General features: G+C 57.1%; 1 protein-coding gene across 1 annotated transcript; it reads left to right on the top strand.

Annotated features, from left to right (window-relative positions):
* Positions 1 to 56: 56 nt before the first annotated feature.
* On the top strand, positions 57 to 27,639 carry MRC2 (mannose receptor C type 2). Its single transcript, XM_052699549.1, is given in 33 exon segments — positions 57 to 96; positions 3,808 to 3,903; positions 3,906 to 4,060; positions 4,062 to 4,425; positions 11,977 to 12,375; positions 13,679 to 13,852; positions 14,003 to 14,167; positions 14,339 to 14,452; positions 14,973 to 15,116; positions 15,580 to 15,768; positions 16,250 to 16,404; positions 16,647 to 16,754; positions 18,515 to 18,630; positions 18,738 to 18,886; positions 18,989 to 19,206; positions 19,426 to 19,568; positions 19,648 to 19,750; positions 19,901 to 20,039; positions 20,120 to 20,155; positions 20,530 to 20,690; positions 20,865 to 20,932; positions 21,201 to 21,301; positions 21,395 to 21,540; positions 21,682 to 21,796; positions 21,876 to 22,039; positions 22,292 to 22,400; positions 22,800 to 23,038; positions 23,120 to 23,288; positions 23,442 to 23,591; positions 23,878 to 23,997; positions 24,276 to 24,455; positions 24,627 to 24,653; positions 25,334 to 27,639. Coding segments are annotated over 33 exon segments (4,977 nt in total). The 3' UTR covers positions 25,555 to 27,639.

Genomic DNA, 27,639 nt, shown 5'->3' with positions numbered 1-27,639 from the left:
GGGCTGGTAAAGCCTGAAGTGAAATGTTTAGCAGAGCTCACTATTATCCTCTCCCAATGGCCAGGGCTGGCCTGGACTGGGACTGGACCCACGAACGTAACGATGTGGAGCAGGACAGAGGCTCAGCCTTGTGAGCAGTGGTGCTGGGTTTGTGCAGTGCTTGGCTCTGGTTCGCAGGAAGCACAACACGGTGCTCAGCTCAGCCCTGTCCTCGTTTGACCGAAGCTGCCTGCAGCCCAGGAGCTGTAAGCATGCATTGGCTGGGGGGCAGGACAGTGATTTGGTCATGTCCTCCTTCTTGGCCTGCCTTAGCTTTGCATTGAGGCCGTAGCTACAGCCCTGCATTGTTCAGCATTGCCTCATCCCAGCTCCTGCTAACCTGAAAATCTGCCTGTTAGCACCCAAACCAAAGTGATGGACATCAAAACCCCTCCATGAGAAAGGGGGCTGAGGGAGGGGGCTGTGGCTGTGAGGTGAGCTGCAAATAAAGGATCCAGGGCTGCCCGTGTGGCCCTGAACCTATGATGCTCCATCTGGGAATGGCCATGGGGAGGGGTGGGAGCATTGCTCCCCGCTCGCATCGCTGCTCTCCCAGTGCACCACGCAGGATGTGCCGTCCTCTGCCACCTCCAGGTGCCTTCCCTCTGGGCCTCACATCCAGGCACTGCTAATTCTTGACTGAGTCATGAGCGAGGAGAAAGTGTTTTTCTCTACAAGTCAGATTGCTGGTAAATGGCTGGAACTCCTCGCAGCCCCTGTCCGGGTGCAGCAGCGTTGGGTTTGGGGCAGCGCTTTTCCCCAGGCAGCCCCAACCTCTTTTCGCCCCCGCGGCGGAAGGGCAGGGATTTCAGTGCTGGCCCTCCCAGGGCTGGAGCGCCCTGAAATTCCTCGTGGCAGCTCTGAGCGAGCACATCTGGTTTTAATAAATAATTTGCAGCTTGAACTTGCCTGACACTTAAGGGCCGTTCTTGGCCAGCATCCCTCCCCACGCAGCTGGGTGCTGAGCGGAGCCAGGCTGACAGCGCTCTTGGACGTGGCTGGTGGCCAAAGTCCCCGACGTGGCCGAGCCCTGGCACCCAGCGTGGCCACAACCCCTGGATTCATCTTTGGAGGATGCAAACTGGAGCTGTGGGGCTGATCTCCTGCCCAGCCCCCAGCAGGGACACATGCCAGAGCCCCCACCCATGGTGGCAGAGCCCTCAGTGTGTCTCAGGCCTGCAAAGGAGCACAGGATTTTGTGGCGTTTCCATGGCCAGCCCTGCTCTTTCCCACTCCCCGTCCCTACCCTGGCATCCAGCCCTCAGAGCACAGTACCAGTGCAGGAGGATGTGAGAGCTCCCAGGATGAAGGCTCCCCTGGGCAGCATCGCCGTACTCACGTATGCACCCAGCACCGCTTCACCCTCATTTATTTTGCATCTCCCCACAGCTGGGATGGAGCAGGAACAGCCAAGCACCCCCACCCCAGAGCCTCTATTCCTCCTGCAGGCTGGGAGCAACGTGGCCTTCCCTTCCCTTCCCTTCCCTTCCCTTCCCTTCCCTTCCCTTCCCTTCCCTTCCCTTCCCTTCCCTTCCCTTCCCTTCCCTTCCCTTCCATTCCCTTCCCTTCCCTTCCCTTCCCCAGTGCGGGGGAGAGAGGAGCCAGCAGACGCCCAGACGGCCTCTTCCCTCAGCAGTGACCTCAGTGCAGTGCGTGCCAGGTGGGTGTTGATTTTGGCCCGATGAGGAGGAGGAGGAGGAGGCTGAGGCAGTGCTGAGGTGGGCGCAGGGCAGCGCAGCCCCTCATCATGCAGCCACAAAGGCCAATGGTGCCCTGGGAGCAGCAGGAGCAGCACTGGGGGTCATCCTGCTGTCTGGGTGCAGCTGGAGCCCTGTGCTGGAGGAGGGCATACAGCATTTATGAGGGCATCACAAGGAGGGCTGAGGAGATGTGAAGGGCTGAGGGTCAGCAGGGTGGGGGTTTGGGAAAGGGTCTGTCCCATAGGGCAGTGAGCTGCTGGGGTTCAGATGTGCCCCATTTTGGAGCCAAATTCACAGGCTTGCAGACCTCTCTGACCCTGAGCACCCCCGCTTCAGATCTGGGCTCTCTTTAATCCTTCAGCCTCCTTCAGAACGGCTCATTGCTTTATCCAAAGTGGTTTCTCAAAGCCATCACATCCCCTTTCATTAGCAAAACCACTCCTGAGGAGCCCTTCTGCACCCTGGGAGCGCGGGGTGGCCACGAGGGTTGGTGTCCCATCCCAAATTACTGGGTGAGAGCTCATCCCACGGCTCACTGGGGACATCTTCCTCCCAGCCTGTGGGGCACCACACAGCCCCAGGTCTGCCCGTGCTCACAGCCAGCCAGCCTCCACCCAAAGGTGTCTTCACAGCCCAGTCTGAGCCCAGGAAATATTTCTCAGACCTTTCTGCACGCTCATTTTCACTCGAGCACGGTGTTCCATCACCCCCCCTCTGCTGCCACCATCTCAAAAAACAGTGTTTATTTCGTTTTCCCCACCAGCAGACAGGCTGGGATGCTCCATCCGCAGCCTGGAATCTCCCACTGCTGACTCAGCTGGGACGAACCCGCGGCTCCCGGCCCTCACTCGGTGCAAAAAGCTTTCCCCAGAGCTGTCCCCGCATGCGGCCGCAGCAGCTCGTTGGGGCCGGCGGGGTCAGACGGCTTGGAAGTGCCTCAGGGGGTGGGAAAAAGGCATTTCCTCCAGCTCTGCTCCGACGAGTAGCAATTCAACCGGTACTAAACCGGATTAGGAGGAGAGTAAACGAGGAGCTGTTGGCCTGAACCGGGGGTGTTCATTAGTAGGAAGTGCTAATTATCTTCTAACAGCACACAGCATGCTGCAAGAGATGGGTTGGAAGGAACCGGGAGGCGGTGATGCTCTGCGCGATCCAGGGCCGTCTGGCCGTGCTGTGCCCCTCCTGCTGGGGGGATTCAGCTCCTGGCAAAGAGCTGCGGGGGGGACCCACGTGCGGGGCTCAGAGCTCCACCTCGGTTGGTGACACCACCCCACCCCAAGGCTTTGGAACCGGACCAACGCTGACCCTGTGTGGATCCATTCCTCTCCCCGGCCCGTTGTGAGCAGCCCCGCAGCCGAGCAGAGCTGCTTCAATTAAAAATTAATCCGCCGCTCCAACAACCCAGCAGCCCAGATGCTGATGTGCTTAATTGGGTCTGCCCCCCTCCTTCCCCCCCCCACGGAGGGTTTGCATCCCCAAAGCCCACCCTGGCCCCGCTCTGCAGGTCCTTCCTGCTTTGCTGGGAAACAACAGATTCCTTTATTTTTGCAAGGGCTGCCAAACCAAACGTGGCAGCCCAGCAGCATCCCTCGCACTGCACCATTTCAGGGCTTCATCCTGCAAGCAGAGCCACACTCATCGTCTTCCCTGGACTTTATATGAGGCCACATCTCCTCGGGGTGCCTCGGCACAGCATCTCCCCCGTGGTCGAGCAGCTCCCAGTGGTTGTTGCTGCTGGTGTTTAATGATTTTAACCCCAAAAGCCTGAACAAGTTCTGAGCACAGCTCAGGTAGAAACACGCAGCCCTAAAAAACCGGGGAATGCACCGATTTCCAGCATTTTCCTCACGAAGTCATCCATGCAGGAACCCTGGGGCGCCCAGGGAGAGCACTGGCGATGGGAGAACCGGAGCTAAAAGCAAAGCTGGGCTTCCCAACGGCAACGCATCCTGCCCGGCTCTTTGCGTGGCTTCTGGGGGTTGTGCAGCACCGGATGGAGGGAGATGTTTCATATATTTTATATATATAAGTTTAAAAAATAGCTCAAAGTTGTTCAGAAATCACCCAGCCCTTGGATGGAAGGGGGGGATCGGTGCCAGCTCGGATGTCAGCACCGCTGTCGGGCACAGCAGCGCGGAGCGGAGCGCATCGGAGAGGAGAGGGGGAAGCAGAGCAGCCCCCACCGCGCAGACCCCAACCCGCCCCCCCTTTTTCGAGCTCTCCGGGCCCGGCCCACGACGAGGGCAGCGCGGCTGCCGCTGACGCAGTGTCTGAGGCCGTCCCTGGCTCCCCGCACACCCTTCGAGTTTATTTTTTTTAACTTTTTTTTTTTTCTTTTCTTTTCTTTCCTCCTTCTTTTCACCGTCCCACCCCCTCCTCCTCCTCCTTCTCCTCCTCTTCCCCCTCCTCTTCCCCCATCTCCCTCCCGCCCCTCCGCCATCCCCCCCCCCCCCACCCCCTCCCTTCCACCCCCCACACCTCCCCCCCCCCCAACCCCTCCCGGCCCCGGCGAGGAGGGAGCAGCGAGGCCCCGAGCGCGGCGGAGCGGAGCGGGGCATGGGGAGCCCCGCGGGGCCGCGGCCCCTCCGCACCGCCCTCCGCTGCCCGCTGTGTCCGCGGCTGCTGCTGCTTCTCGCCCTGCGGCTGCTGCTCGCCCTGCGCCCGGTGCTCGGCGCCCCGCACCCAGGTGGGACCGCGGAGGAGGGTGGGGGCTTGGGGGGGGGGGGGGACCGCGAACAGCGGGGAGGGTGGGAGCCGCTTCGCTGCGGTTTGTTTCCTCCGCCCGGCTTCGAGTCGCGTTGAACGCCGTTTGTTTTACTCCATCTCCCCGCGGTCTCCTTTCGTCCCCCCGCGTTTTGTTTTTTTTTTTTTTTTCCGCCCCCCCCCCCCCCCCCCCCCTTTTATTTATTTATTTATTGGTTGCTTGGTTGTGGGGTTTTTTTTGTTTTTTTTTGGTTTTTTTTGGGGGGGGGGTGTTGTGGTTTTTTGTTTGTTTGTTTGTTTGTTTTTTGGCCCACGCCGTCGTTTTTTTCTTCCACCTCCGCCGTTTCTTCGGCTTTTTCTTCCTTCGGAATCGAGCTCCCCGCTCCGTACGGCCACGCAGCTCCTGGCGAGCCAGGCGGAAACGCTGCCGCATCTCCGGGAGGGGCGGCACCGGGGCGGGGGGGGAGGGATAAAGGGGGGCCGCCGAGGCTCCCAACGCCCCACAGCCCCGGGGTGTCCCGGAGGCGCTGAAGGGCTTCGGGGTCCCTTCGTCCCCCATCCTGCCGCCCCCCACAGCGCGTTAATCCTATCGGGGGTTATCGGGGCCCGATGGGGGGGGTCCCACAGTTCTCTTTTCTCCTCACTTTCGCAATGAAGGCTGTAGGGTTTGGGGGGGAGGGCGGGTGTTAAGCCCTCGGAGGTCACCATGTGCACAGATGCCCGAGCAGCGGTTTTAGACGCTTTTTACCCCAGGATAGTCCGGTAAAGAAGCAAATGTTGCTTCTCGGATAAATTTGCCCTTAAAAAAAAAACAAAAAAAAAACAATCAAAATGTATTAACTTCTGTCCCAACGGTAACAAACGTGAGCCCTCGGCCCTGTTTTATTAACGTCGGCTCAGCAAATTCAAAGCAGATTTGGAAATGGCAGCAGGGGAGGTGCTGCCGCCCGGCCCCGCTCCCCCCCTCGCCCCGTGGCGTTTCCCCATAGCCGCGCTGGGAGCCGCTGCCTGCCGGGGCTTTGGGCCGCTTTATGGTGCAGCGTAGCAGCGTAGGCAAAGCTCAGGGGGTCGGAGTAGGAAAGGACGAAGCGATGGGGGAGGAATCCTGACAGAGCTGGAGCGTTCATCGTGGGTGCGCTGCCCCGTGGAGACGCTTTCGGATGAACTTTCCCCATTCAGTCTCTTCTTGCCCTCATAAAACGACTCGGCCCGAAGTCGTGCTGCTCCTCTCTGCAGCATTCCGCTGTCTGTGGATTCCAGCAGGGCTGCGCTGCCCATCGGGGCCGATGCTGGCGATGATGCCGCTGTCGGATGCAGGGCTGGCTCGTTCCTCTCCTGCACGACGCGGAGCACAGAGGCAGACAGAGGCGGCTCTGTCCCTGCGGTCAGTGGGAGCCGCCGAGGTGGGAGTGGGGGGGGGGGGAACAAGGCTGCTTTCAGCTCCCCCAGCCCAGGTTCTGCTGCTGCACGGCTGCAAGCACCATTTCTTCAGAGCTTTTTATCTCCGGGGGGACTTTATTGTGGCCATCCAATATTTGAAGGGAGAGTATAAACAGGAGGGGGAACGGCTGGTTGTGAGAGTGGATGGTGACAGGACGAGGGGGAATGGTTTTAAAGTGAGACGGAAGGTTTAGGTTGGATATTTGGAGGAAGTTTTTGACCCAGAGGGTGGTGAGGCACTGGCACAGGTTGCCCAAGGAGGCTGTGGATGCCCCATCCCTGCAGGCATTCAAGGCCAGGCTGGATGTGGCTCTGGGCAGCCTGGGCTGCTGGTTGGCGACCTGCACACAGCAGGGGGTTGGAACCAGATGAGCACTGTGCTCCTTTTAAACCCAGGCCATTCTATGATTCTGTGATTTATTCTATAGGCTCCTCCAGGGAACCCCGCAGAGCCTGCAGGTGCCCTCGGCCTTTTGCACCTTTCCCTCCCTGCTCCTTTTTCCTGGGTTCTCCCCATGCTCATTTATTTCCCCCTCACACTATTCCCTGTTTCTCCACATCTCCCCATAGAATCATAGGCCATTCTACGATTCTGGGTTGAAAAGGGCCTCAAAGGGCATCTAGTTTCAACCTCCTGCCACGGATAGTGTTGTCAACCACCAGACCAGGCAGCTGTGATGGGGACAGCAGTGACAGCAGTGCCACATCCCAGGTGCTGCCAATGCATGCAGCTCCATCCAGGCAGACACTGCATCCCCAGCATTGAGTTTGCAGCTGGGGAACGATCCCTGCTTGGATTTTGGGGTGAATCCAGTATTTCCCTTTAAGTGAGCGCTGTTGGGAAGGATGCTCTCTGCCTCCAGGTCCCTGGTGGGGGGGTCTTGGGGCCGGGCTGGGCTGATGGCATCACTTCCCTCCCCATCACACTGGGATGGGCTGAAAAAACAGAACTTTGGGAAAACTTCTCCACCCATCCAAACCGTTTCTCTGCATTCTCTGGGGCTGCCATGAGGTTTTGTGGGGAGGGAAGAGGGCAGAAGGGACCCGGGGAAGAATCTCCAGCCTTTACAATAAACACAGCAGGCAATGAGTGGAATCCTCCCCGTTTTCCTCTTTGCTTTTGGCACAGCGAACGCAGCTCCAAGGAACGGTAACTGGGGTTGTGCAGGAGCAGGGAGGTGGGATCAGGCTGCACATCCAAAGCCTGGGGGACCTCTGGGGATGGAGCACCCGCAGTGGGTGGGCAATGCTGGGCCCTCATCGCCTCTGGGTCAAGAATTGCTGCCAAACATCCAACCTGAGTCTCCAGGGCCCCACCAAGCAGTTCTCTTTCCCAACCTCAGTGCTTGTATGGTTCCAAGTGCTGCTGGCCCCGGGGTTACCGTGTGCCACTGATGTTTATGGGACAGTGACACAGGAGCAGCCCACGTGGCCCCAAGGGCTCTCCCAGTGATCCATCCCAGTGATCCATCCCAGTGATCCGTCCCAGTGATCCATCCCAGCTCTGCCGCTGCCGAGGAGCAAGATTTTAATTAATGTGAGCTGTGTGGAGCCTGTGGAGCATCTACATTTTTCTCATTCTTAAGATTGCTCGGAGCCCATAAGAGACCCACACAGATGCTCTCATTCGTAAAGGACCCATCTTTAATTAATTAAGGGTTAGAAAATGATGAGTGGGGTGACTGGCAGCTTCTTGAGAGAACTTTTGAGCTCCGGGGAGGCAGTTTGGGTGCTTACAGAGGGCACTTTTCGGGCTCCTCACACCCAGCCCCACAGCTCAGTGCTGCATTGCTCCTTGTGCTGCCACGATGGGGACATAAATGGGATTTTTCATGTAGAACAGAAAGATACGACGAATGGAGAAGCATAGGAGGAATAATGTGCGTGTATGCTGTTAGTAGTGCTGAAAATGTTGATGGTTTTCAGCTAGACCCCGTTATGGGGACGTGTGCTGGGGCTGCCCTCCCTGTCCACTGCTGGAGGTTGGAGCAGGACGGGGGGGAGGAGGGGAAACTCAAGTGCTGGGTGCAGTGCTGGGATTTGTTCCCTCGTCCCCTTCCACAGCCAGGATGAGCTGCTCACCCTGCCCACAGACAGCATCCCCCATGGAAAACAGCTGGACCTTTATTTGTCCGCATCCCAGGCAAGGAGAACGGGCTGACCGCCCGCAGGGAGCTGGGATGTGGGACGTGGACCTGATCCAGCATCACTCTGAGGCTTTGGAAAAGGAGCAGGGTGCTGCTGGTAGCCCTCTTTGGTCACAGCTAAGCAAGGAGCTCATCCCAGCCGGCCCCCACCCACAAATATCAGCTTTTCCATGAGCCAGGAGACACTCAGCAGCTCTGTGCTGCTCTGAGCTCCAGCCCTGGGCTTCACCCTTGTACAGCTCCTTTTGTGGGCTCTCTCTGGCCAAAACTTGCTCTTTGTGACCACATTTTTCTCTTCTCCATGGCAAAACGTTGGGGATGACTGCAGCCTCACCTGGGCAAACTGCTGGGTGTGCCAAAGGAGGGGTGGCAGCGCCGGGTTTTTGTGGGACCATTTTCCTAAGGAAGGGGGATTTCCACCTAACCCAAACCCACGGCACTGAAGGTGAATGGATTTGGGGCCAGGTCTCTCCCCATGCCCGTGGTTCCATCCCCACCTTTGTGCATGCAGGGCTGTGTTCATGGAGTTCTCACTGTTGGACAAACCTCTCTGGGATCTAATGAGAACAGTGAAGGGTTCCTCTTTTCCTCTAGGTTTTATTGCAGGGTTTTCACTTCTCTGGTGCTTACCTTCCTCCTGGGCTGGGTACACCCCCATGGATTTTATTGTGGATGAGCTGCTGCTTCCACCTCTCCTCCAGCTTCGCTGGAGCTTCGCACCCTGGTCTCAGGGTGATGCTTTACATCACTGTTCCACCCTCACTTGCAGTATGAAGATAACAAAGGTGTTCGTTAACAGTTTTGCTTCCTTTGCATGGGTTCTGCAGCCCCATGGGGCTACAGGGGGCCATGTGTGCTCCCATGGAACCAGCATCTGTCGTCAGCCTCATCCCACGTTGCCCAGAATTGCAGGTGGTGATGCTTTCCTTATTTGCTGAGCAGTGGCAAAGCTGTTGTGGGAAGGGCAGAGCTGAGTTCCTTTCAGTTCTGGCTTTCTGACTGCTAACATCTTGCATTAAAAACAAAATGAAACCAAATAACTGCTATGGTGGGAGCAGTGCAGAGCTCAGGGCTGACCCTGCTGGAACGATGCAGGGCATGAAGAGCAGAGGTGGCACCCGACCTTTCATGGCTGGATTTTGGGTTTGTTTTGGCCCGGTCCAGGCAGAGCATCACAGAGCATTGGTGCAGTTCCCAGTTCTCTTCCCCCATTTGCTAGAGGGCAGCTCCTCCTCAGGTCTCTGGTGTTTGCTGTGGTTGGGTTTCCAGCAGCACAAAGCAGTTGGGGAAGCTCTGCCAGTGCTGTTTGGAGCACAGAAATAATGCAAATAATGCAAGGAGCATCTCTGGAAGGAGTGACCCATAGCTGTACCATCACTGGAGGGCAGTGCTGGCAATTCCAGAGCTCTGTGCATGGACTCAGGTGAGGTTGTGTCTCTGTAGGTTCTGCACTGGACGATAACTTAAGAGCAGAGGGTGGACGTTGTGCTCTGCATAAATCTTCAGTTCTGCCCAAATTTTGCTGCCACGTAGAGCAGATCAGGGTTTACCCCGAGAGCATCATTCCACCATGCTGGATCCTGCCGGGACTGGCTTTATCCCACAGGATAATGGGTTGGGAGCAGGAGTGTGACTGTGCTCCTCTGCTCTGTGTGTGTGCAGCACAGCAGAGCGCATCCAGAAATGCCCCCATTCCTGGGAGCTCTGTGGGCTGTCAGTCTGTGCTTAATGCTCCTGAGCACGACGTCCTCCTGCAGCTCCTCTCAGGAGCAACCAATGTGTCACACTGTGATGTCCCTGAAAGCCCAGCAGGTGACTTCCCATTCCTTCTTTATCCTGCGAGCCCAAAACTCTTAAGCTATAATTTCCAAGTTCCAGCTATTCTCTTTTTAGAGGGTGGTGATATTTTCTGCTTTTCTGGCCCCAGGACTGTCCCTGGAGTCTGGGCAGCTTCCTTTGAACCCACGCAGCACTGTGGGTCTGGCCCCAGCAGGCACCAATCCAGCACTGCAGGCAGCAGAGGGGCACAGAGCATCACCCACTCCTCAGGCTGACCCTGGGCCTTTTTCCTCATGTTGTTTATTTTTTTTGCCTTTACTTTCCCAAAGGCAGGCTGACACAGAAGCAGGAGGGCTGTCCTGGTGCTGACCCTTGCTGTGCTCGTGATGGAGAGGGTTTTTCCAGCCCCAAAGCGAGCTGCTGTTCAGCTCCTGGCAAAGAGCTGCAAGGACAGCCTGCAGCTCTGCTCCAAGAGGGTTTTGCTTAGTATGAAACTTGTCGGAATTTGAAAAATGTCTCTGAGGAGCTCAAAACCTCTTCTCCCAAACCCTGTCTTCCAGCACTGCACACACCGAGCCCACACCCCTTCTCACCCATCATTATTTGAGGTCATCCCTGGTGCCATCCCCACTGGGGAATGAAGCCTTTCCAACAATGTTTTTTTGGAGCCATTCGAGGTGCATGGAACTCTTTTCCAGAGCCAACCGAAAAAACCCTCTGGTTGCTTTCTCCTCCTTCCTCCATTTCTTTTTTCCTTGCTGGAGACGAGTGGGATCACTGGAAATGAGTGGGATCACTGGAAATGAGTGGGATTGGTGGCCTGGAACAACACAGTGAGGGCAGGGGGAAGGTTGGGATGAATCGGAAATGAGAACCTTTTCAGACCAAAAATTCATACAATGGCAACAAACCAAAGCAAACCAAAGCTAAATATAGCCAGGCCCGTGAGCAGGCTGACTGCTCGTGATGTTCGTGGTGGAAGAAATGGGATGATTTAAAAAGGAAAAAAAGGAAAAACTGTTTTCTTGACACGCTGCTTTTCACTGGGTCGTTGGGTGAAGCACGGTGTATCCCAGTGCAGGGTCCTGCTGGTTTTACTGCTTCCTGCAGCTCTGGGGATGAGAAGGAATGAGGAGGCCCTCGGCGATGCTCTTTGGCAATGGAGGGTTGGGAAAATGCTGTGGGACTGGGAGCTGTGAGCATGGGCAGCAGCTGTGCGGTGTGGGCATGGTGGAGGTTGGGATTTTGGAGGCTCCCAATGAATGTCTGGAAATGGCCTCAAGTTGGACATCAGGAAATACTTCTTTTCTGAGAGAGGGGTCAGATGCTGGCATGGGCTGACCAGGGAGGTGGGGGAGTCAGCGTCCCTGGAAGCATTAAAGAAATGTTCAGATGTTGTACTGAGGGATGTGATATAGTGGGAAATACTGGTGGTCAGTGGACAGTTGGACTGGATGATCTTGGAGGTCTTTTCCAACCTTGGCAATTCTATAATTCTCTGGTGACAAGGGGCTGGCCAGCTTAATGAGGTGGAGTCACTGCCCTGAGAGGCGTTCAGGAAATGTTTAGATGTTGCACTTTGGGACACGGTCTATCGGTGAAAGGTGGATGGATGGACTGGATGATCTTGGAGGTCTTTTCCAACCTTGATTCTATGATAAGGAAGGGTTGGCCACCTCAAAGTAGGGTTGGCCAGGGAGATGGAAACACCATCAAAGTAGGGTTGGCCAGGGAGATGGAGACACCATCCCTGGAGATGTTCAAGAAGCATTCAGACGTTGTACTGAGGGACATGGAGTAGTGGGAAATATCAGTGATAGGTGGATGGTTGGACTTGGGTGGTCTTGGAAGTCATTTCCAACCCTGGTGATTCTGTGATTCTGTCATAAGAAAGGGTTGGCCACCTCAAAGTAGGGTTGGCCAGGTTAACGGAGGGTTGTCCAGCTCGCCGAGGTGGACTCACTGCCCCTGGAGGTGTTCAGGAAACGTTTGGATGTTGTACTGAAGGACGTGGTGTGGGAAATATCGGTGATAGGTGGATGGTTGGACTGGATGATCTTGGACGTCTTTCCAGCCTCGGTGGTTCTATGATTCTATGATGCCAGGCCAACCACTGGCAGCACTTTAACCTTTTCTTTCCCCGTGCTTCTTCCCCTCTCGCAACCCAGACTCCAAAGTCTTCCTCATCTACAACGTGGGCGCTCAGGGCTGCCTGGAGACGAAAGACTCGCTGGTGCGGCTCTCCAAAGGCTGCAACACCAGCTCCCCAGCCCACCAGTGGAAATGGGTCTCACGCAACCGCCTCTTCAACGTGGGGGCCATGCAGTGCCTGGGGGTGTCGTGGCACGGGGGCAATGCCACGGCTGGCCTGCACCCCTTGGCCACCTACGAGTGCGACCGTGAGTCCGTCAACATGCGCTGGAGCTGCCGGGGTCTCGGGGAGCAGCTCTCACAGCACCTGGGAGCCCGACCAGGCAACGCCTCGCTGGATAGGGGTGACCAGGCACGCAGCTCACAATGGAGGACATATGGAACTGAGGAGGATCTGTGCTCCGTGCCCTACTCTGGTAAGGCTTTGCCGTGTGTCAGGCTCGCCGTCTGCACCCCTAGGTGCTTCATAGCATGGTTGGGTTGGAAGGGACCCCGAAGTCCCACAGCAAGTCCAACCCCTTGCTATGGGCTGATTGCCCACCACTGGATCAAGCACCAGGGCTGGATGCGGTATTCCAAACAAGGCTTCCCTTCTCTTAGTGTTCTTTGCCAATCTTCATAATTCTGTGGTTCTGTATTGGCACAGTGGTGCAGTCACCATCTCTGGAGTGGAGGGTGAATGGGGATAGGACAAGGGGGAATGTTTTTAAAGTGAGACAGGGGAGGCTTAGGTTGAATGTTAGGAGGAAGTTTTTGACCCAGAGGGTGGTGAGGCACTGGCACAGGTTGCCCAAGGAGGCTGTGGATGCCCCATCCCTGCAGGCATTCAAGGCCAGGCTGGATGTGGCTCTGGGCAGCCTGGTCTGCTGGTTGGTGACCTGCACACAGCAGGGGGTTGGAACCAGGTGAGCATTGTTGTCCTTTTCAACCCAGGCCATTCTGTGATTCTATGACTGGCACTGAGGGACACAGTTTAGTGGGCATGGTGGGGGTAGGTTGGAGGTTGGGCTTGGAGATCTTTTCCAACCTTAATGATTCTGTGATTCTCTTTGTTCCCATTGCCTTGATGCCTTGCAGACACCCAGGAGCCATTAGCAGTAGTTGTAGCCCCTAAGCAAAAGCAGTCCCAAGCTAAACACCATGCAGCTCTCTGCCCTGATCCTGCAGGGGGATGGGGGAGAAAAATAAATGAAAGTGTAAGAACTTGTGGGTTGAGATAAGGGCAGCTTAGTAAGGAAGAAAAAATAGGGAAAGAAAAAGAAAAAAATCAACAGTAGCCAAAAGAATAAACAAAACAAGCAATGCACGAAGCAATTGCTCACCACCAGCCAGCTGATGCTCAGCCAGTTCCCACACTCCCCCCAGTCAGCACCCTCAGTTTTATCATTCCATGTGACATCGTATGGTCTGGGATGTCCCTGTGGCCAGTGTGGGGCAGCTGTCTTTGTTCTGTGCCCTCCCAGCTTCCCCCTGATGGGGCAGAGTGAGGAGCTGAAACGTCCTTGACTCAATATAAGCACTGCTCAGCAACAAGTAAAACATTGTTATGTTATCAACATTATTCTCATCCTAAATCCAAAACACAGCTCGTAGGGAGAAAATTAACTATTCCAGCCAAAGCCAAGGCATCCAGGCACCCCCTGGTCCCCCAGCCAAGAGAACCCTCATCCTCAACTCCCCTTGGCAGCAGCTTCATGGGGGGACCCTCTTCTCCCACAGAGATCTACACCATCCAGGGCAACTCACACGGGAAGCCCTGCACCATCCCCTTCAAGTATGACAACCAATGGTTCCACGAGTGCACCAGCACAGGGCGAGAGGACGGCCACCTCTGGTGTGCCACCACCCAGGACTACGGCAAGGATGAACGATGGGGCTTCTGTCCCATAAAGAGTAAGTGTGGGTGGCTCGTTCCATCCCAATGGGATGCAGGAGCATCCTCGTGGTTGCCCAGCACCTGGCTTTGGTGGGATATTGGTTTGGTTTGTTCTTTTTTTGGAGCTGGAGTGGGATGTGTTGGTTGCCAACTGCTTGTCCCTATAGGCAATGACTGTGAGACCTTTTGGGACAAGGACCATCTCACCAACAGCTGTTACCAGTTCAACTTCCAGTCCACGCTGTCCTGGCGGGAGGCTTGGAACAGCTGTGAGCAGCAAGGAGCCAACCTGCTCAGCATCACCGAGATCCACGAGCAGACCTACATCAATGGTGAGGCAGGGTGGCCCTGTCACCTAGGGCAGAGCTGGTAACACCAGGGGCAACTGGTCCCAGGTTTTGCTCTCTGTCCTGGTTGGGTTGGGCTTGATTTTTGGGCTGGGGTTGTGCGTAGAGCTGGAGCTGGGGGGGCTGATGTTGCCCCTCTCTCTGTGTTGGCCCCAGGGCTGCTGACCGGGTACAGCTCCACGCTGTGGATTGGGCTCAACGACCTGGACATCAATGGGGGCTGGCAGTGGTCTGACAACTCGCCACTCAAGTACCTCAACTGGGAGAGCGGTGAGCTGGGGGCTTTGTGAGGGGACAGGGGCAGGGGATGGGCTGTGAGCAAAGGATGTGGCTCTGGGCAGGTGGCAGGAGAGGTGGCCTGGGCTGCTAAGGTGCCCTGAGCTGAGCATCTTTGTTTCAAGGGCTGTTGAATACCAGTGATGTGCAGCTCAGTGGTCTGGTGTGGAGGACACTGGTGGCATTATTTGCCCACTTCCATCTCTAACCCTAAGCTCACAGGGCAGAAGGACCCATTGCAGGGGATGCTCCGGTTGTGCCCGATGCCATCAGCCCAAGGCACTCATGGGGATAAATATTATATCCCTGGAGGAGGTCTGGGGACAACCACTGACTTCCACCTGGCATTTCTAGTTCACGCTGATGCTCCAGGTCCTTGTGCGTCAAGGCACAACAAATAATCCCTAGTGTGCCACAAAATCAATCCATCTCTACCTGGGGCAGGGAGAGCTGTGCCCTGCCCCGTGAGCTCCCAGCAGCCTGTTTCCCCCCCCTTCCCGACTCCCATTTCCAGACCAGCCTGACAACCCCAGCGAGGAGAACTGTGGTGTGATACGCACTGAGTCGTCTGGGGGGTGGCAGAACCGTGACTGTGGCATCGCCCTCCCCTACGTCTGCAAGAAGAAGCCCAATGCCACCACTGACCCCTTCCTGACAGGTGAGCTGGGGCTGAGCAACCCCAGGGTGTGGGTGCAGGAGGGATCCCAGCTCTGGTCCCAACTGTGGCAGCTCATAGAGGTGATCAGGGTATCCAGGGTGGGCATCGATTTGGAAAACTGCAAAGCAGCACCACCTCAGTGCTCAGTACACTCACAGGTCGGACATCAGGAGAAATGGGAGATCCCTGGTGCTTTCCCAGATCTCTGTGCTTTGCTGTTGCACTGATGGTGTGCAAACAGAAGGGATTTTATTTTGTTCCCGGAGCTCTAAAGTTACTACTGCTTGCACCTTGCCTCTGCTTGCACCTTGCCATTGCAGGGCTTTGCCCATAGCTGTCCCATGCCTTGGGCTCTTGTCCCAAGCACAAAGCACTCTCTAAGCATCTCCCTGGGACCACAGTCCCCCGCAGAGGAGAGGCTGGGGGAGCAGAGTGGGAGACCATTGTTGCTTTTCCTTGCCAGATTCATGGTCAGAGGTGAAAGTGGACTGCGAGCCCAGCTGGCAGTCCTTCCAATCCAACTGCTACCGCCTGGTGGGAGAGAAGAAGAGCTGGCAGGATGCAAAGAAGACCTGCCTGCGGAGCGGGGGGGACCTGGTCAGCATCCACACACTCTCCGAGCTGGAGTTTGTCACCAAGCAGGTGAAGCAAGGTGAGAGGAGCCCATCCAGCCTATGGGTGTGGGACGTGCATGGGGAAATAGTGGCATCCTGTTCGTGTTTATGTCTGTGCAGAGTCAGATAACGTGGGTTTTGGTGTCGTGGGGGTATTTGGGAGAGCCGAATTTGGAGCCTGTGAGCCTTTGTGCTCAGCGTGATGCATCGTGTCATGATACAGAGGGCATCACAGTGGGGAGAAAATAGCACAGACCCATCTGAAAGTATCACTAATTCCATTTGGTTAATGCAGAAATAGGATGAAAGCACCAAGAAGTAGGCAGATTTCGTTCTGTTTGCCCCTCTGTAGGGAGAGAGCATCCCTGCCCTGCCTGCTGCATGGTTCTGAGCCCTGCACCTTCCCTGAGGGTGGGGGCTTGGAGAGGAGCTTTGCAGCCTTTTGGGGAGGGTCTCTGCCAGATTGCAGCCAGGCAGAGGCCATTCTGCCTCCTGGCTCTGAGCCTCCTGTTTCGACAGACGTGGAAGAGCTCTGGATTGGTCTAAATGACCTCAAGCTGCAGATGAACTTTGAGTGGTCAGATGGAACACCTGTGAGGTTCACCTATTGGCACCCCTTCGAGCCCAACAATTTCCGTGACAGCCTGGAGGACTGCGTCACCATCTGGGGACCGGTGAGAGCACAGGGCAGGAAATGCATCCTATAGCCCCATGGCATCCTTGTGGCGAGGGAGGAGGGGACTGGGGGAGTATCTCTTGCTTGCGTTGAACCTGCCTCAACCCAGCTGCTGGGAGGGGAGGGATCCAGCGCATCCATGGGGGCTGATGCAGAGAAGGGAAATCGATGGCATACAGGCTGGGAAATTCCCCAGGGCTGTGAGCTGGGCTCAGTCCTGCTCTTCTCCACCCTTTCCAGGAAGGGAGGTGGAACGACAGCCCGTGCAACCAGAGCCTGCCCTCCATCTGCAAAAAGCCCGGCCGGGTGAGCCAGGAGAAAGAGGAGGATGACCACGGGTGCAGAAAGGTGAGGCAGGGCAGGCATGGGAGCCCTTTGCAAAGGGGTGCAGTCTCTTGGGCAATCCCTCAGTGCCCAGAAGATGTAGGATGGGTTTGCAAAGTGCAGCCTTGAGGGTCACCTTGGCACTCCTAGAGCTACAGGTCTTTGCCCGAGAGACTGCAGAGTCCTGGGCTTCTGCAGTTGCATGAGGCCACAAAAAAAAATTGAGACAAAATTCATGCTTTCATCATCCAAGATCCTCCCCCTTGCTCTGGCTTGAGTTTCCAGCTCAGAATTTCATTTTTTTTTCCCCTGCTTGCTTACATCGATCTACCAAAATGCTGCAGCAAAGCTGCTCCATGCAAGAGCTCAGTGAGATGGGTATGGGATGGACATGGGATGTGATGGCATGGCATGGCATGGGATGGCATGGGATGGGGAGCCCAGTGATCATTTTCACCCCATTTTGAACACAGATACTGAGTTGGTGCATTTCCACCAGGACTGTGCCACTCCAGCATCTCAGCCAGATGTGCCCTGCCTCAGTTTCCCCACCTTGGCAAAAGATGCTGCCTGGCTTCTTGGGCAGCTTCATCCAGACCCATCCATTCCAGCAAACTCAGACAGATGCTGGGCTCTGCAAGAGGTTGGGGACAGCATGGCAGCTAGGCAAGCTGGCATGCTGGGCCAGGGTCAGTGCCAGTGCCAGGAGGGTCTCTAAGTGGGGGCCGAGCCCTCTCACCCTTCCCACCCTTTGACATCCCTTCATATGTGCATCCCTCCCTGTGCTGCTGCCCTCTCCCTGCTCTGGCAGCAGGCAGGCACTGTTGTGTGTCCAATTCCGGCCAGGCTCCAACATCAACAGGCGGGTGATTAAAGCAGGCTGCAGTGGGACTTGCTCTCTGTTCAGCCCCATGACACAAGAGGAGGATAATGCTCCCCTCCCCGCTCCCCGGCAGGGTTGGATGCTGGCAGGAAGAATGATATGTGCTGCTTTGAAGCTGTCTGGCTGTTTGTTTTCCTTGCAGCCCTGTCCTTTGGGATTGCAGGATTGCTAGAGCTCGGTCATGCCAGGTCAGCTGGGGGTCAGAGACCTCACAGGAAAAGCTGGAGGTGGCAGCAGGGGACTTGGCTCCCATCCCATGTCCCTACCCCACCTCAGGGGCTCAGTCCCTATGGTTGGGACAGTTTTGCATGGGCTCAACTGAGAACTGGGCTGAGAGGAACCTTATGAGGTTCTACATAGGCGTATGTAGAGTCCTGCACCTGGGGAGGAATAACCACATGTAACAGTACAGGTTATAGGCTGAGCTGCTGAAAAAGAGCTCAGTGCAGAAGGACCTGGGGATCCTGATGGCCAACAGTTGACTGTGAGCCAGCAGTGTGACCTGGTGGCCAAGAAAGCCAGCGATGTCTTGGTTGATCAACAGCTGACCAACAGTTGACCACGAGCCAGAGATGCACCCTCATGGCCAAGAAAGCAGTGGGACCACAGGGTGCACTGCACAGTGGCCAGCAGGGCGAGGAAAGTGTTTCTCCCCTCTGCTCTGACCTGGGGAGACCTCATCTGGAGCACTGCATCCAGTGCTGGGCTCCCCAGTTCAAGGCAGACAGGCAACTGCTGGAGAGAGCCCTGCGGAGGGCTGCAGAGATTGTGGGGGCCTGGAGCACCTCCTGATGGGGACAGGTTGAGAGCCCCAGAGAGCCTAGAGAGAGGAGAAAACCGAGGGGATCTCCATAGAGGTTCATTCCAACTCCTACCAGCTTCTGCTGTCTCGTGTCCCCAGGGCTGGAAGTGGCACAGCCCCTCCTGCTTCTGGCTGGGTGAGGACCGTGTCACCTACAGCGATGCTCGCAAGATGTGCTCTGACTACGGCTCCACACTGGTCACCATCACCAACAGGTCAGTGTTGCGCCCTGAAAAATGAGCAGCACGGGGATGGGGTTTGACCCATTGCTTGGGATGAGATCAAGGCAAGGAGGGCTCAGCTCACAACGTCTGCCCTCCAGGTTCGAGCAGGCGTATGTCAGCAGCCTCATCTATGGATGGGATGGCGAGTACTTCTGGACAGCCCTGCAGGACATCAACGAGACGGGCGCTTTCCGCTGGCTGAGCGGTGATGAGGTCATGTACACCCACTGGAACCGCGACCAGCCCGGTAAGGGGATGGCAGGGGTGGGACAGGATGTCCCCATCCCCTCTGGTTCTGCCCAGGGAGGGGATTGACACGGCCACAGCCTAACCCTGAGGCCGGCTGCAGGTTACAATAAGGGTGGCTGCGTGGCCCTGGCCACCGGCAGCTCCATGGGGCTGTGGGAGGTGAAGAACTGCAGCACCTTCAAGGCCAAGTACATCTGCCGGCAGAACCTGGGCACGCCGGTGAACCCCGAGCTGCCCAGCGCCTACCCTACACCCAGCCTCACCGGGAGCTGCCCGCTGGGATGGAGCGCGGACCCCAAGCTGCGGCACTGCTACAAGGTACGGGGTGCTGGGCTGCAGTGAACCCCAGCTGTGCCCCCATCCTATGGGCGTACATTGGTGCATGCAAAATGCATCCTGGACACAGCGCTGGGGCTGGAAGTTGGGATGCTGGTGCTTGTTAGGGTAGAGATGATGCTCTGCTTTTGCCCCTTGCCCAAGTTAGGGGTATCCCAATGGGATCCCAGGGCTGAGCCCCCCACCTTCCTCCATGCCCAGGTGTTTAACTTTGACAAGCTGCAAGAGAAGAAGACGTGGATCGCAGCACAGGAGTTCTGCCGGGAGCTGGGAGCCCAGCTGCTCAGCCTGGGCAGCTACGAGGAGGAGCACTTTGTGGCTAACACCCTCAACAAGATTTTTGGGTGAGGGGCCGGCTGTGAAAGCACAAATAAAAAAAGCCTCCGTGTTGGAAGCTGGCTGTGTTCTGACCTTTTCCCATAGGGAGTCAGAGCCAGAGATCCATGAGCAGCACTGGTTCTGGATTGGCCTCAACCGGCGTGACCCTGCAGGGGACCGGAGCTGGCGGTGGAGCGATGGGCTGGGGGTGAGTCCAGCAGTGAGGCGCTGAGCATGCAGAGCTGAGCCCAGTGAGCAGCAGCACAGCAGGCAGCTTTCACTGGAGGATTCGAGGATGTCTTTGGGGTGGAAGTCCAGTCTGGGAGCCCCAACCTTTCCTATCTGTCTCGGCCCCCAGTTCTTCTACCACAACTTTGACCGCAGCAACTATGATGACGACGACATCCGGAACTGCGCAGTGCTGGACCTGGCCTCCCTGCAGTGGATGCCGATGCAGTGCGAAGCCCAGCTGGACTGGATCTGCAAACTGCCCAAAGGTACCATGGGGCACTGCTACCCCAGGCAGAATCCACAGGGGATTGCAGATATGGTCACGGCTTTCCTTTTCCTTCTCCAGGAACTGATGTGAAGGAGCCAGAGATCACAACCCAAGGTGCGTTAGAGGCTGTGTGTCCATCTGGTTCCATCGTCCTCCCTGGGTGCAACCAACTCGCTGCAGGGCATTGGGCATGGGCAGGTTATCCAGAGGAGAACAGACCTTGTGTGTGGGCTCATGGGAGGGTGGGAGCCAGAACAGAGGAACCAAGGTGTCCTCAGCTCCAGCCCGACACCAGCACTCAGCTTTGTTGTGGTTGCTGCCCAGGGCCAGTTCCTCCTGATCACCCAGAGCAGGGTAGGCTCAGGCTTCTGCATAGATGCTGAGTCCTGCAGGGAGCAGCTCAGCAGCCAAACCCTCATGGGAAAGAGGTGTTAGGATATAGGAGGAGGTGGCTGAGCTGCAGTATAATGCTGGGTCCCTGCTTGCAGGCAGCAAAGAGTGGGTGAAGTACCAAGAGGCTGAGTACAAGTTCTTTGAGCACCACTCAACGTGGGTGCAGGCACAGCGCATCTGCAGCTGGTTCCAGGCAGAGCTGGTGTCAGTGCACAGCGAGTCCGAGCTGCGCTTCCTGGGCCAGAACCTGAAGAAGGTAGGAGATGCCCCTGCCTGAATGCTGCTTTCCAGGGCTGCTCTGTGTTCATCGCATCCCCTCTTTCCATGGCCTTAGTGGGGGATAAGCCTGGCTCTGCATGCCTCGGGTGGATGGTGGTGTGGTGTGCAGGGCCCTGGAGCAGGCACTGATGTCCCCTCTCTGGTCCTGCAGTTCTCCAGGGGTCAGGAGCAGCACTGGTGGATTGGGCTGCACACCTACGAGAACGATGGCAGGTTTAAGTAAGTTGTGGGGACCAGATCCCCCTGTACCCCTGTTTTTCCCTGTGCTGCCGTCCCCAGCCTGCAGAGCACCGCAGCACAACGCCTGTCTCAGGCTGTGCCCATCCTGGGTTGGTGGTTTTGAGACAGTGGGGTGAGGGCTGCTGGTTCCTCACCAGCAGGGAAGAGGGAAGAGCTGCTGCACAGTCCCAGTTTGGCCATACATGCCATTTGTGGCATTGCAGCCAGCTCGTACCATTCACCAAGTCCTTGCTTTGTGCTTTCCCAGGTGGTCTGATGGGTCCCTCCTCAACTTCGTCTCCTGGGCACCAGGCAAACCCCGTCCCATCAACAAGGACAAGAAGTGCGTCTATATGACGGCCAGCAGAGGTGAGGGGCCACGTCCTGCAGTGCTGGGCTCTGGAGGGGCCAAGGGCTGCAGGCTGAGCTGAGGGGCTGTTCCTGTCCCACCTCTCCCCACAGAGGACTGGGGGGATCAGAAGTGCCCGACGGCGCTGCCCTACATCTGCAAGCGGAGCAATGCCACCGCTGTGAAGCCGTCCATCCCACCACCGCCCGCTCCCACGAGTGGGGGATGTCCCCGTGGCTGGATCCAATTCCTCAGCAAGGTGAGCTGTGCAGGCAGGGATCGAATAAGGCAGGATGGGTCTGGGCTGAGGGCAAGGAGAGGTTGGGGTTTTGGGGTTGGCAGTGATGGCTGTGGGATGGGAACACTCCCGGACCACCCTGTGCCCCTGGTGCCCATGCAGTGTTTCAGCTTCAATGGCCACGACAGAGCTGATATCGTGAAGTGGCCGGAGGCGAAGCAGGCCTGTGAGAACCAGGGCGCCGTGCTGGCCACCATCTCCAGCCCTCTGGAGCAGGGTATGTCACCCCCGGCCACCGCCAGCTCCAGTCCCAAGGCTGCTAGAGGTGGCCCTGAGCACCTCGCCATCCCTCACAGCTTTCATCACATCCATGCTGCTGAACATCTCCTTCGACCTCTGGATTGGCCTCCACGATGCCAAGAAGGAGTTCCAGTGGGTGGAGGGTGAGCCGCTTCGGCACGTCAGCTGGGCGCCTGGGGAGCCTTCGGAGTGCAGCTCCTCCAGCCCTGGAGACAAGCCGGTGAGACCCCACTGCCCCATAGCATCCCCTGGCCCTGGGCTGGAGAGGGGTTGGGGCACCCACAACCCTGACAAGGTTTCAGCATGTTGTCCCACCACAAGGGATGGGCTGAAGGTTGCACGTTGTGGGGTTGGCTCTCTGAGGGCAGAGCAGGGTCTGGTCCTGCAGTTTGTAGTGTCCATGGGCTGGGGGTTATGTGATGTGGTTGGACACAGGCTGGGGGCCATTCTGATTCTGTGGCTTGGCCTGCAGACCAATTGTGTGGTGGTGTGGCACGGCTCACCCCCCCACTTCACGGGGCGCTGGGATGACCGGAGCTGTGTGGAGGAGAAGCATGGCTACATCTGCCAGCGGAGCATAGGTAGGCTGTGGGGTGACAGAGCCCCATTGTGCAGAGATGGGGGGCTGCTGTAAGCACCCCACGCTATGGGAGTGTGTCACCAATGGGATCAGCTTTGGGGGAGCGTGGGGCAGTGTACAAAATGTGGGAGCACCTGGCCCTGTTGTTTCTTGGGGCACTGCTGACCCTGTGCACATCAGCCTGGCTGAGTGGGCTCCATAGCAGTGTGCATCTGATGGGAATCCTCGAGGTTAGGATGGCACCTCGCCACTGAGCAGCCCCTGGGGACGTGCCCTCTGCAGCCAGGTGCACATGTACCATGCATGGCACTGCTGTGGGGACACCCCAGCTCAGTGGGGGATGGGCAAGGAGCTGACCCCTGCAGGAGCATCCTCTGACCATGTCTCTTTGCTCCCCCAGACCCATCCCTGAGCCCCGCGCGGACGCCGTACCCCCCTTCGCCCACTGGCACCCTCTTTTACCACAACAGCACTTACCGAATCCTGCAGAAGCCTCTCAGGTGGCACGAGGCCCTGCTGCTGTGCGAGACCCTCAATGCCACCCTGGCCACCATCCCCGACCCCTACAGCCAGGCTTTCCTCACCCAGGCCATCAGCAGCCTACGTGCCCCGCTCTGGATCGGGTTGGCCAACAATGAGGTGAGAACACGGGGTAGGCACCCAGGGTGGGGGTCCTGGGGGGTGGCAGCTGCCCCTCAGCCTCTCCCCTCGGCTCTCCAGGGCGGTCGGAGCTACTCATGGCTGTCGGAGGAGAACCTGTTCTACGCCAACTGGCAGGACGGGGAGCCCCAGCAGGCTGCTGGCTGTGCCTACATGGATGTGGATGGGAGCTGGCGCACGGCTGGCTGTGACACCAAGCTGCAGGGCGGCATCTGCCAGCTCCAGTCGGGTGCGTGGCGGATGGCCCGGGGGGCTCTGTGGACCCCAGCAGTGGGTGTGATATTGGGTTGGAGATGGCGTCCCACTGAGGACCTTCTGGAGCTCAACCCATGGGCTTGAGTGCCCCGATAACCCCTGCCTCCTAAACATGTCCCCCCACCAGGTCCCCCCCGCACGCACAAGTGGAGCTACAGCGGCAGCTGCCCCAAGTCGCTGGAGGACTCATCCTGGATCCCCTTCAGGGACCACTGCTACACCTTCCACATGGAGATCACCCTAGGGCAGAAGGACGCAATGCGGAGGTGCCAGAAAGGTATGGAAGGGCTGTGGGAGGGGATGGGAAGAGGATGGAAGGGGGTGGGTCCCCATGTTACCTCTGGATACAACAGAATACCTTCAAATGGAGCCCCTGTTCCTGTTGCCATGGTCCAGCCCTGGTCAGCCATCATTTCTCCTCAGTGCTGCTTTGTGTTGGGATCCCCATGTATCTCACAGTTCACAGCCATCAGCAGTTCCTCAGCTTTGTCTTCCCCATCACTGCTGCTCCTGAGCTCCATCCCCAGCTCTGGGCTCACCCCTGACCCCTCTTTCTTCCACAGTTGGTGGCACAGTGTTGTCCATCCAGGACGAGATGGAAAACGTCTTCGTGTGGGAGCACCTCCAGGCGTACGAGGGCACATCCAAGGGCGCCTGGCTGGGCATGACGTTCAACCCCAAAGGTACAGGGCACAAAAGGACCCTTCCTGACACACCATGAATTCTCAGTAGCTCTGTAGTGAGCAGAGGAGCCCTTGGTAGTGGCTGCAGCACGGGGGGCTCGGGCCATGATGTGACCATGAGGGCTGATGTCTCAGGCTGTGTTAGATGAGCCAAGTGTGTCCTCCCCGGCCTTGGTGGTCCTCCTCATCACCCCATCACACCTCCTCCTGCTTTCAGCACCAGGATAAAGGCAGGGCATCCCTGCTGGCATCCCCAGACCCAATTCTTTCACTTCCAGGAGGTACCCTGGTTTGGCATGACAACACAGCTGTGAACTACTCCAACTGGGGACAGCATGACACGGGGCCCAGCATGCTGAGCCAGAACAGCTGCTACTGGATCCAGAGCAGCAATGGAGTCTGGCGCTTGGGCTCCTGCACCAACGTCACCATGGGTGTCATCTGCAAGATCCCCCGAGGTAGGGACCTCATGTTTGAGAGAGTGGGGTCTGGGCAAGGTGCTGCAGGGCAGAGCTGTGTCCTGCTGGCAGGGTTGGCCATGTCTGGGGCAATTGTGTTGTAGTGGCACCTGTGGGGAGGGGGGGAGGGAGCCGTGGTCGTGTGCTCATCTCTCTGTGTTGCCATTGCAGTGGAGGAGAGCAGCTTCTCCAGGGCAGGTGAGTGGCACTGTCAGCCCGGGCACAGCACCAGGAGCTGGAACCAATCCTGCCAGGCTGAGCTGCAGCACGGGTTGTGTGAATAACAGAAAGATGGGGGATTTGGGTGGGAAACCATAGAATCAGAACAGTTGGAAAAGACCTCTAAGATCCTCATCCAACCCCAACCCATTCCCAGCATGCCTGCTTTGTCCTCATATCTCCACAGTTCACCACCACCAGAGTCAGTTACTTCCCCACCTCCCTGGGCAGCCTGTGCCAACGATCATCACTCTTCCAGAGGAGAAATTTTTCATAAGATCCAACCTGACCCTCCCCTTGCTCAGCTTAAGGTCAATCCATCCCCAGGCAATTCTCAGTCCTCCTCTGTGGAGGAGCACATCTGCGGGCCCTTTGCTGAACCCCCTGCCCTTCTAGAGGTGTCACATCTGATGGGATCCTATAGATCCAACCCGGGCAGCTGCCAGATGTGAACACCCATCAGGACCGACCCAGACAGGCTGTCCCAGAGCTCTGCCGTGGGCACGATGCTCCCAGCACACCCCAGCACTGCCCCATTCTATCCACCCACCCACCCACCCTCAAGGAAAGCACCCAACTGAAGTTCCTCCACGTCCAGACTTGGGCAAGGACTTGAGGAAACAGCATCAGTATTTCAGTGGACTTTCCTTTCCCCGCAGCTCTGCCGGAGAACACGACGGCCATCGCGGTGGTGGTGCTGTCGGCGCTGGCGCTGAGCGCCCTGGTGGGCATCGCCATCTTCCTCTACAAACGGCGGAGGAGCTCCGAGCGCGGAGCCTTCGAGAGCGCCCGCTACAGCCGCACCACCTCCAACCCCAGCGAAGCGGCCGAGAAGAACATCCTGGTGTCGGATATGGAGATGAATGAGCAGCAGGACTAACGGCAGGGGGAACGGGGAGGGGGGGGAACGGGGATCGGCACGCAGACGGTCCTCGGGGTGAGCGGGGCTGGGGTTGGGGTTGCTGCCGTACCCCCAGGCTTGCCTCCGGCTGCTGGGAGCCCTCCTGCAGCAGCTGTGGAGGCGGTTTCAGGGCTCAGAGGTTCAGAGGAAAGCTGCCTCCACTTGGAGAGCTTTCCCTGGCCGGGCTCCGAGACACCTTCCCCTGGGGAGAAAGCACATGTGGGCAGTCGGGGCCCTGCCGGGGCTCATCCCCCCCCAGACAGCGAGTGTCTGAGAACACATCCTCCCGGGCAAGAGGTCTCCAAAGCCGATCTACCTCCCCTTCCCGCAGTCCACTCTCCGCCCTCCTCATCCTCACCTCCCCCAGCAGCAGATTTGTGGTCCCCCATAACCCTGATGTTCCCATGCCCGGCGCTGCAGCCCTTCTCCTCCCGTGCTCCCCCTGGGCTGGCGGTGCCATCCCATCCCTCTCGCTGCCCCCCATCCCAGTGAGCACAGAGCTCCCCACACCATGAGCAGGTGAGAGAACTGGAAGCCCCGCGCATCCTTCCCATTGCTGCGGTGCCAGTTGAGGTCCCACCGGCCAACTGCGGAGTGTGCAGAGGAAGGAGCACAAAGCAAAGGGCTGCCTTGGTGCCACGTGCTCACCGTGTGGGGCAGGGATGGCATGGGGCAGCTTGGGCTTGTTGAAGCCCCGAGGATGAGCATTAGGGATGTAGGTTGGGGACCGATTCTGGATTTTTTTTGGTGGTAATTTTGGAGGTTTGGGTTGGTTTTTTTTTTTTCCCCCATGGATTTATTTTTCCCCCCTAATGGAATTAATTGCTTTTTTTTTTTTTTTTTTTTTTTTTTTTTTTTTTTTTTTTGCTATGCTGTATTGAGTGCGTGCTGAATATATACGTCTTTCACACAGCTGGCCGGGGTGTGTGTGTGGTTGCATTCCACGTGCCAGGCGTAGGTGAGGAGGAGGAGGAGGAAGGCACTGTGGGGTTGTGCCATGGGGCCGAGCTCCCATAAGAGCCCCTCAGGATGCTCGGACCCCGGGGGGGGGGGGGGTTCCCTGCTGGGAATGGGACCCAAGAGAGCCCCCGCAGATCCAAAGGCAAGCGGCACAACCCCCACACACAGACGTTTTCCCATCCCTTCCAGGTGGGTGCTGTGAGGTCGGAGGGGCCCGCAGAGTGCTGTGCTCTCCGTTCTGACCCCTGTGTGTGGATTTTAAACTGTTGATTTCACTTAAGCTGGACATTAAGTGTTTGAGGAACTGTTGGGGGGTTGGGGACGAAGGGATCGCTTCATTTTGTGTTTACTTTTTGGCAATGATGTCCAAACACCATGGTGACGTTTGTGGGCAGGAGGGGCCCCGGCTCTGCCCCGGCTCCATTCCTCAGTCTTGGCTTTTATTTCCTGAGGTCATTCCTGGCGTGGAGCTGTTGGTTTTGTTCCCAATGCGGTGCCAGATCTGGGAAAGCTGAGCACCAGTCCGTCCCCATCTCCATCCCTGTGCTGCTTGTGGCCGGGTGGGAGCAGGAGCAGCTGAGAGATCCTCTTCTATCTCCTGCCATGAGCAGAGCTCAGAAATCCCAAAGGGAGAAGTGCTGGGGCTGGGATGGGCGGAATGCAGCAGTGCTGAGCTCAGGGTTGGGCTCAACTCGGAGCTATGAGTGCTGCGTCAATGCCTGCACGCAGCCCTTCCTGGGCACGCTTCTTTAAAGACATTATTTCCATTTCTTTCTTTCCTTTTTTTTTCCCCTCCTTGATTAATCTTGTTCTGTTTCTTCCTTCTTTACCTTCGAGCAAAGAGATCTGTACAATATAGGGGAAATTTTGTATGGGAATAATTTTGCCAGCCGTCGGCAGCAATCAGGATTACAGGAAAAGCGCATATATGGTTACGTGGTATCTCCTATCACCAGTAGGATAATGTGAAGAATTGCTTAAAAGGACCCTGTCAATTATATATTATATATATATATATAATATATATATATAGTTTTGCAATTTTTTACTCTCTGTGGTTTGTAAGATCCTTTTAGAAGCTTGGAAATAAAATTTCCTCCCCCA

This window comes from Tympanuchus pallidicinctus, unplaced genomic scaffold, assembly GCF_026119805.1.
Source record: "Tympanuchus pallidicinctus isolate F22 unplaced genomic scaffold, pur_lepc_1.0 scaffold37, whole genome shotgun sequence".
Classification (NCBI taxonomy): domain Eukaryota; kingdom Metazoa; phylum Chordata; class Aves; order Galliformes; family Phasianidae; genus Tympanuchus; species Tympanuchus pallidicinctus.
Note: the sequence above shows the minus strand (reverse complement) of the source record. Positions and strands in the feature narration are given on the sequence as shown.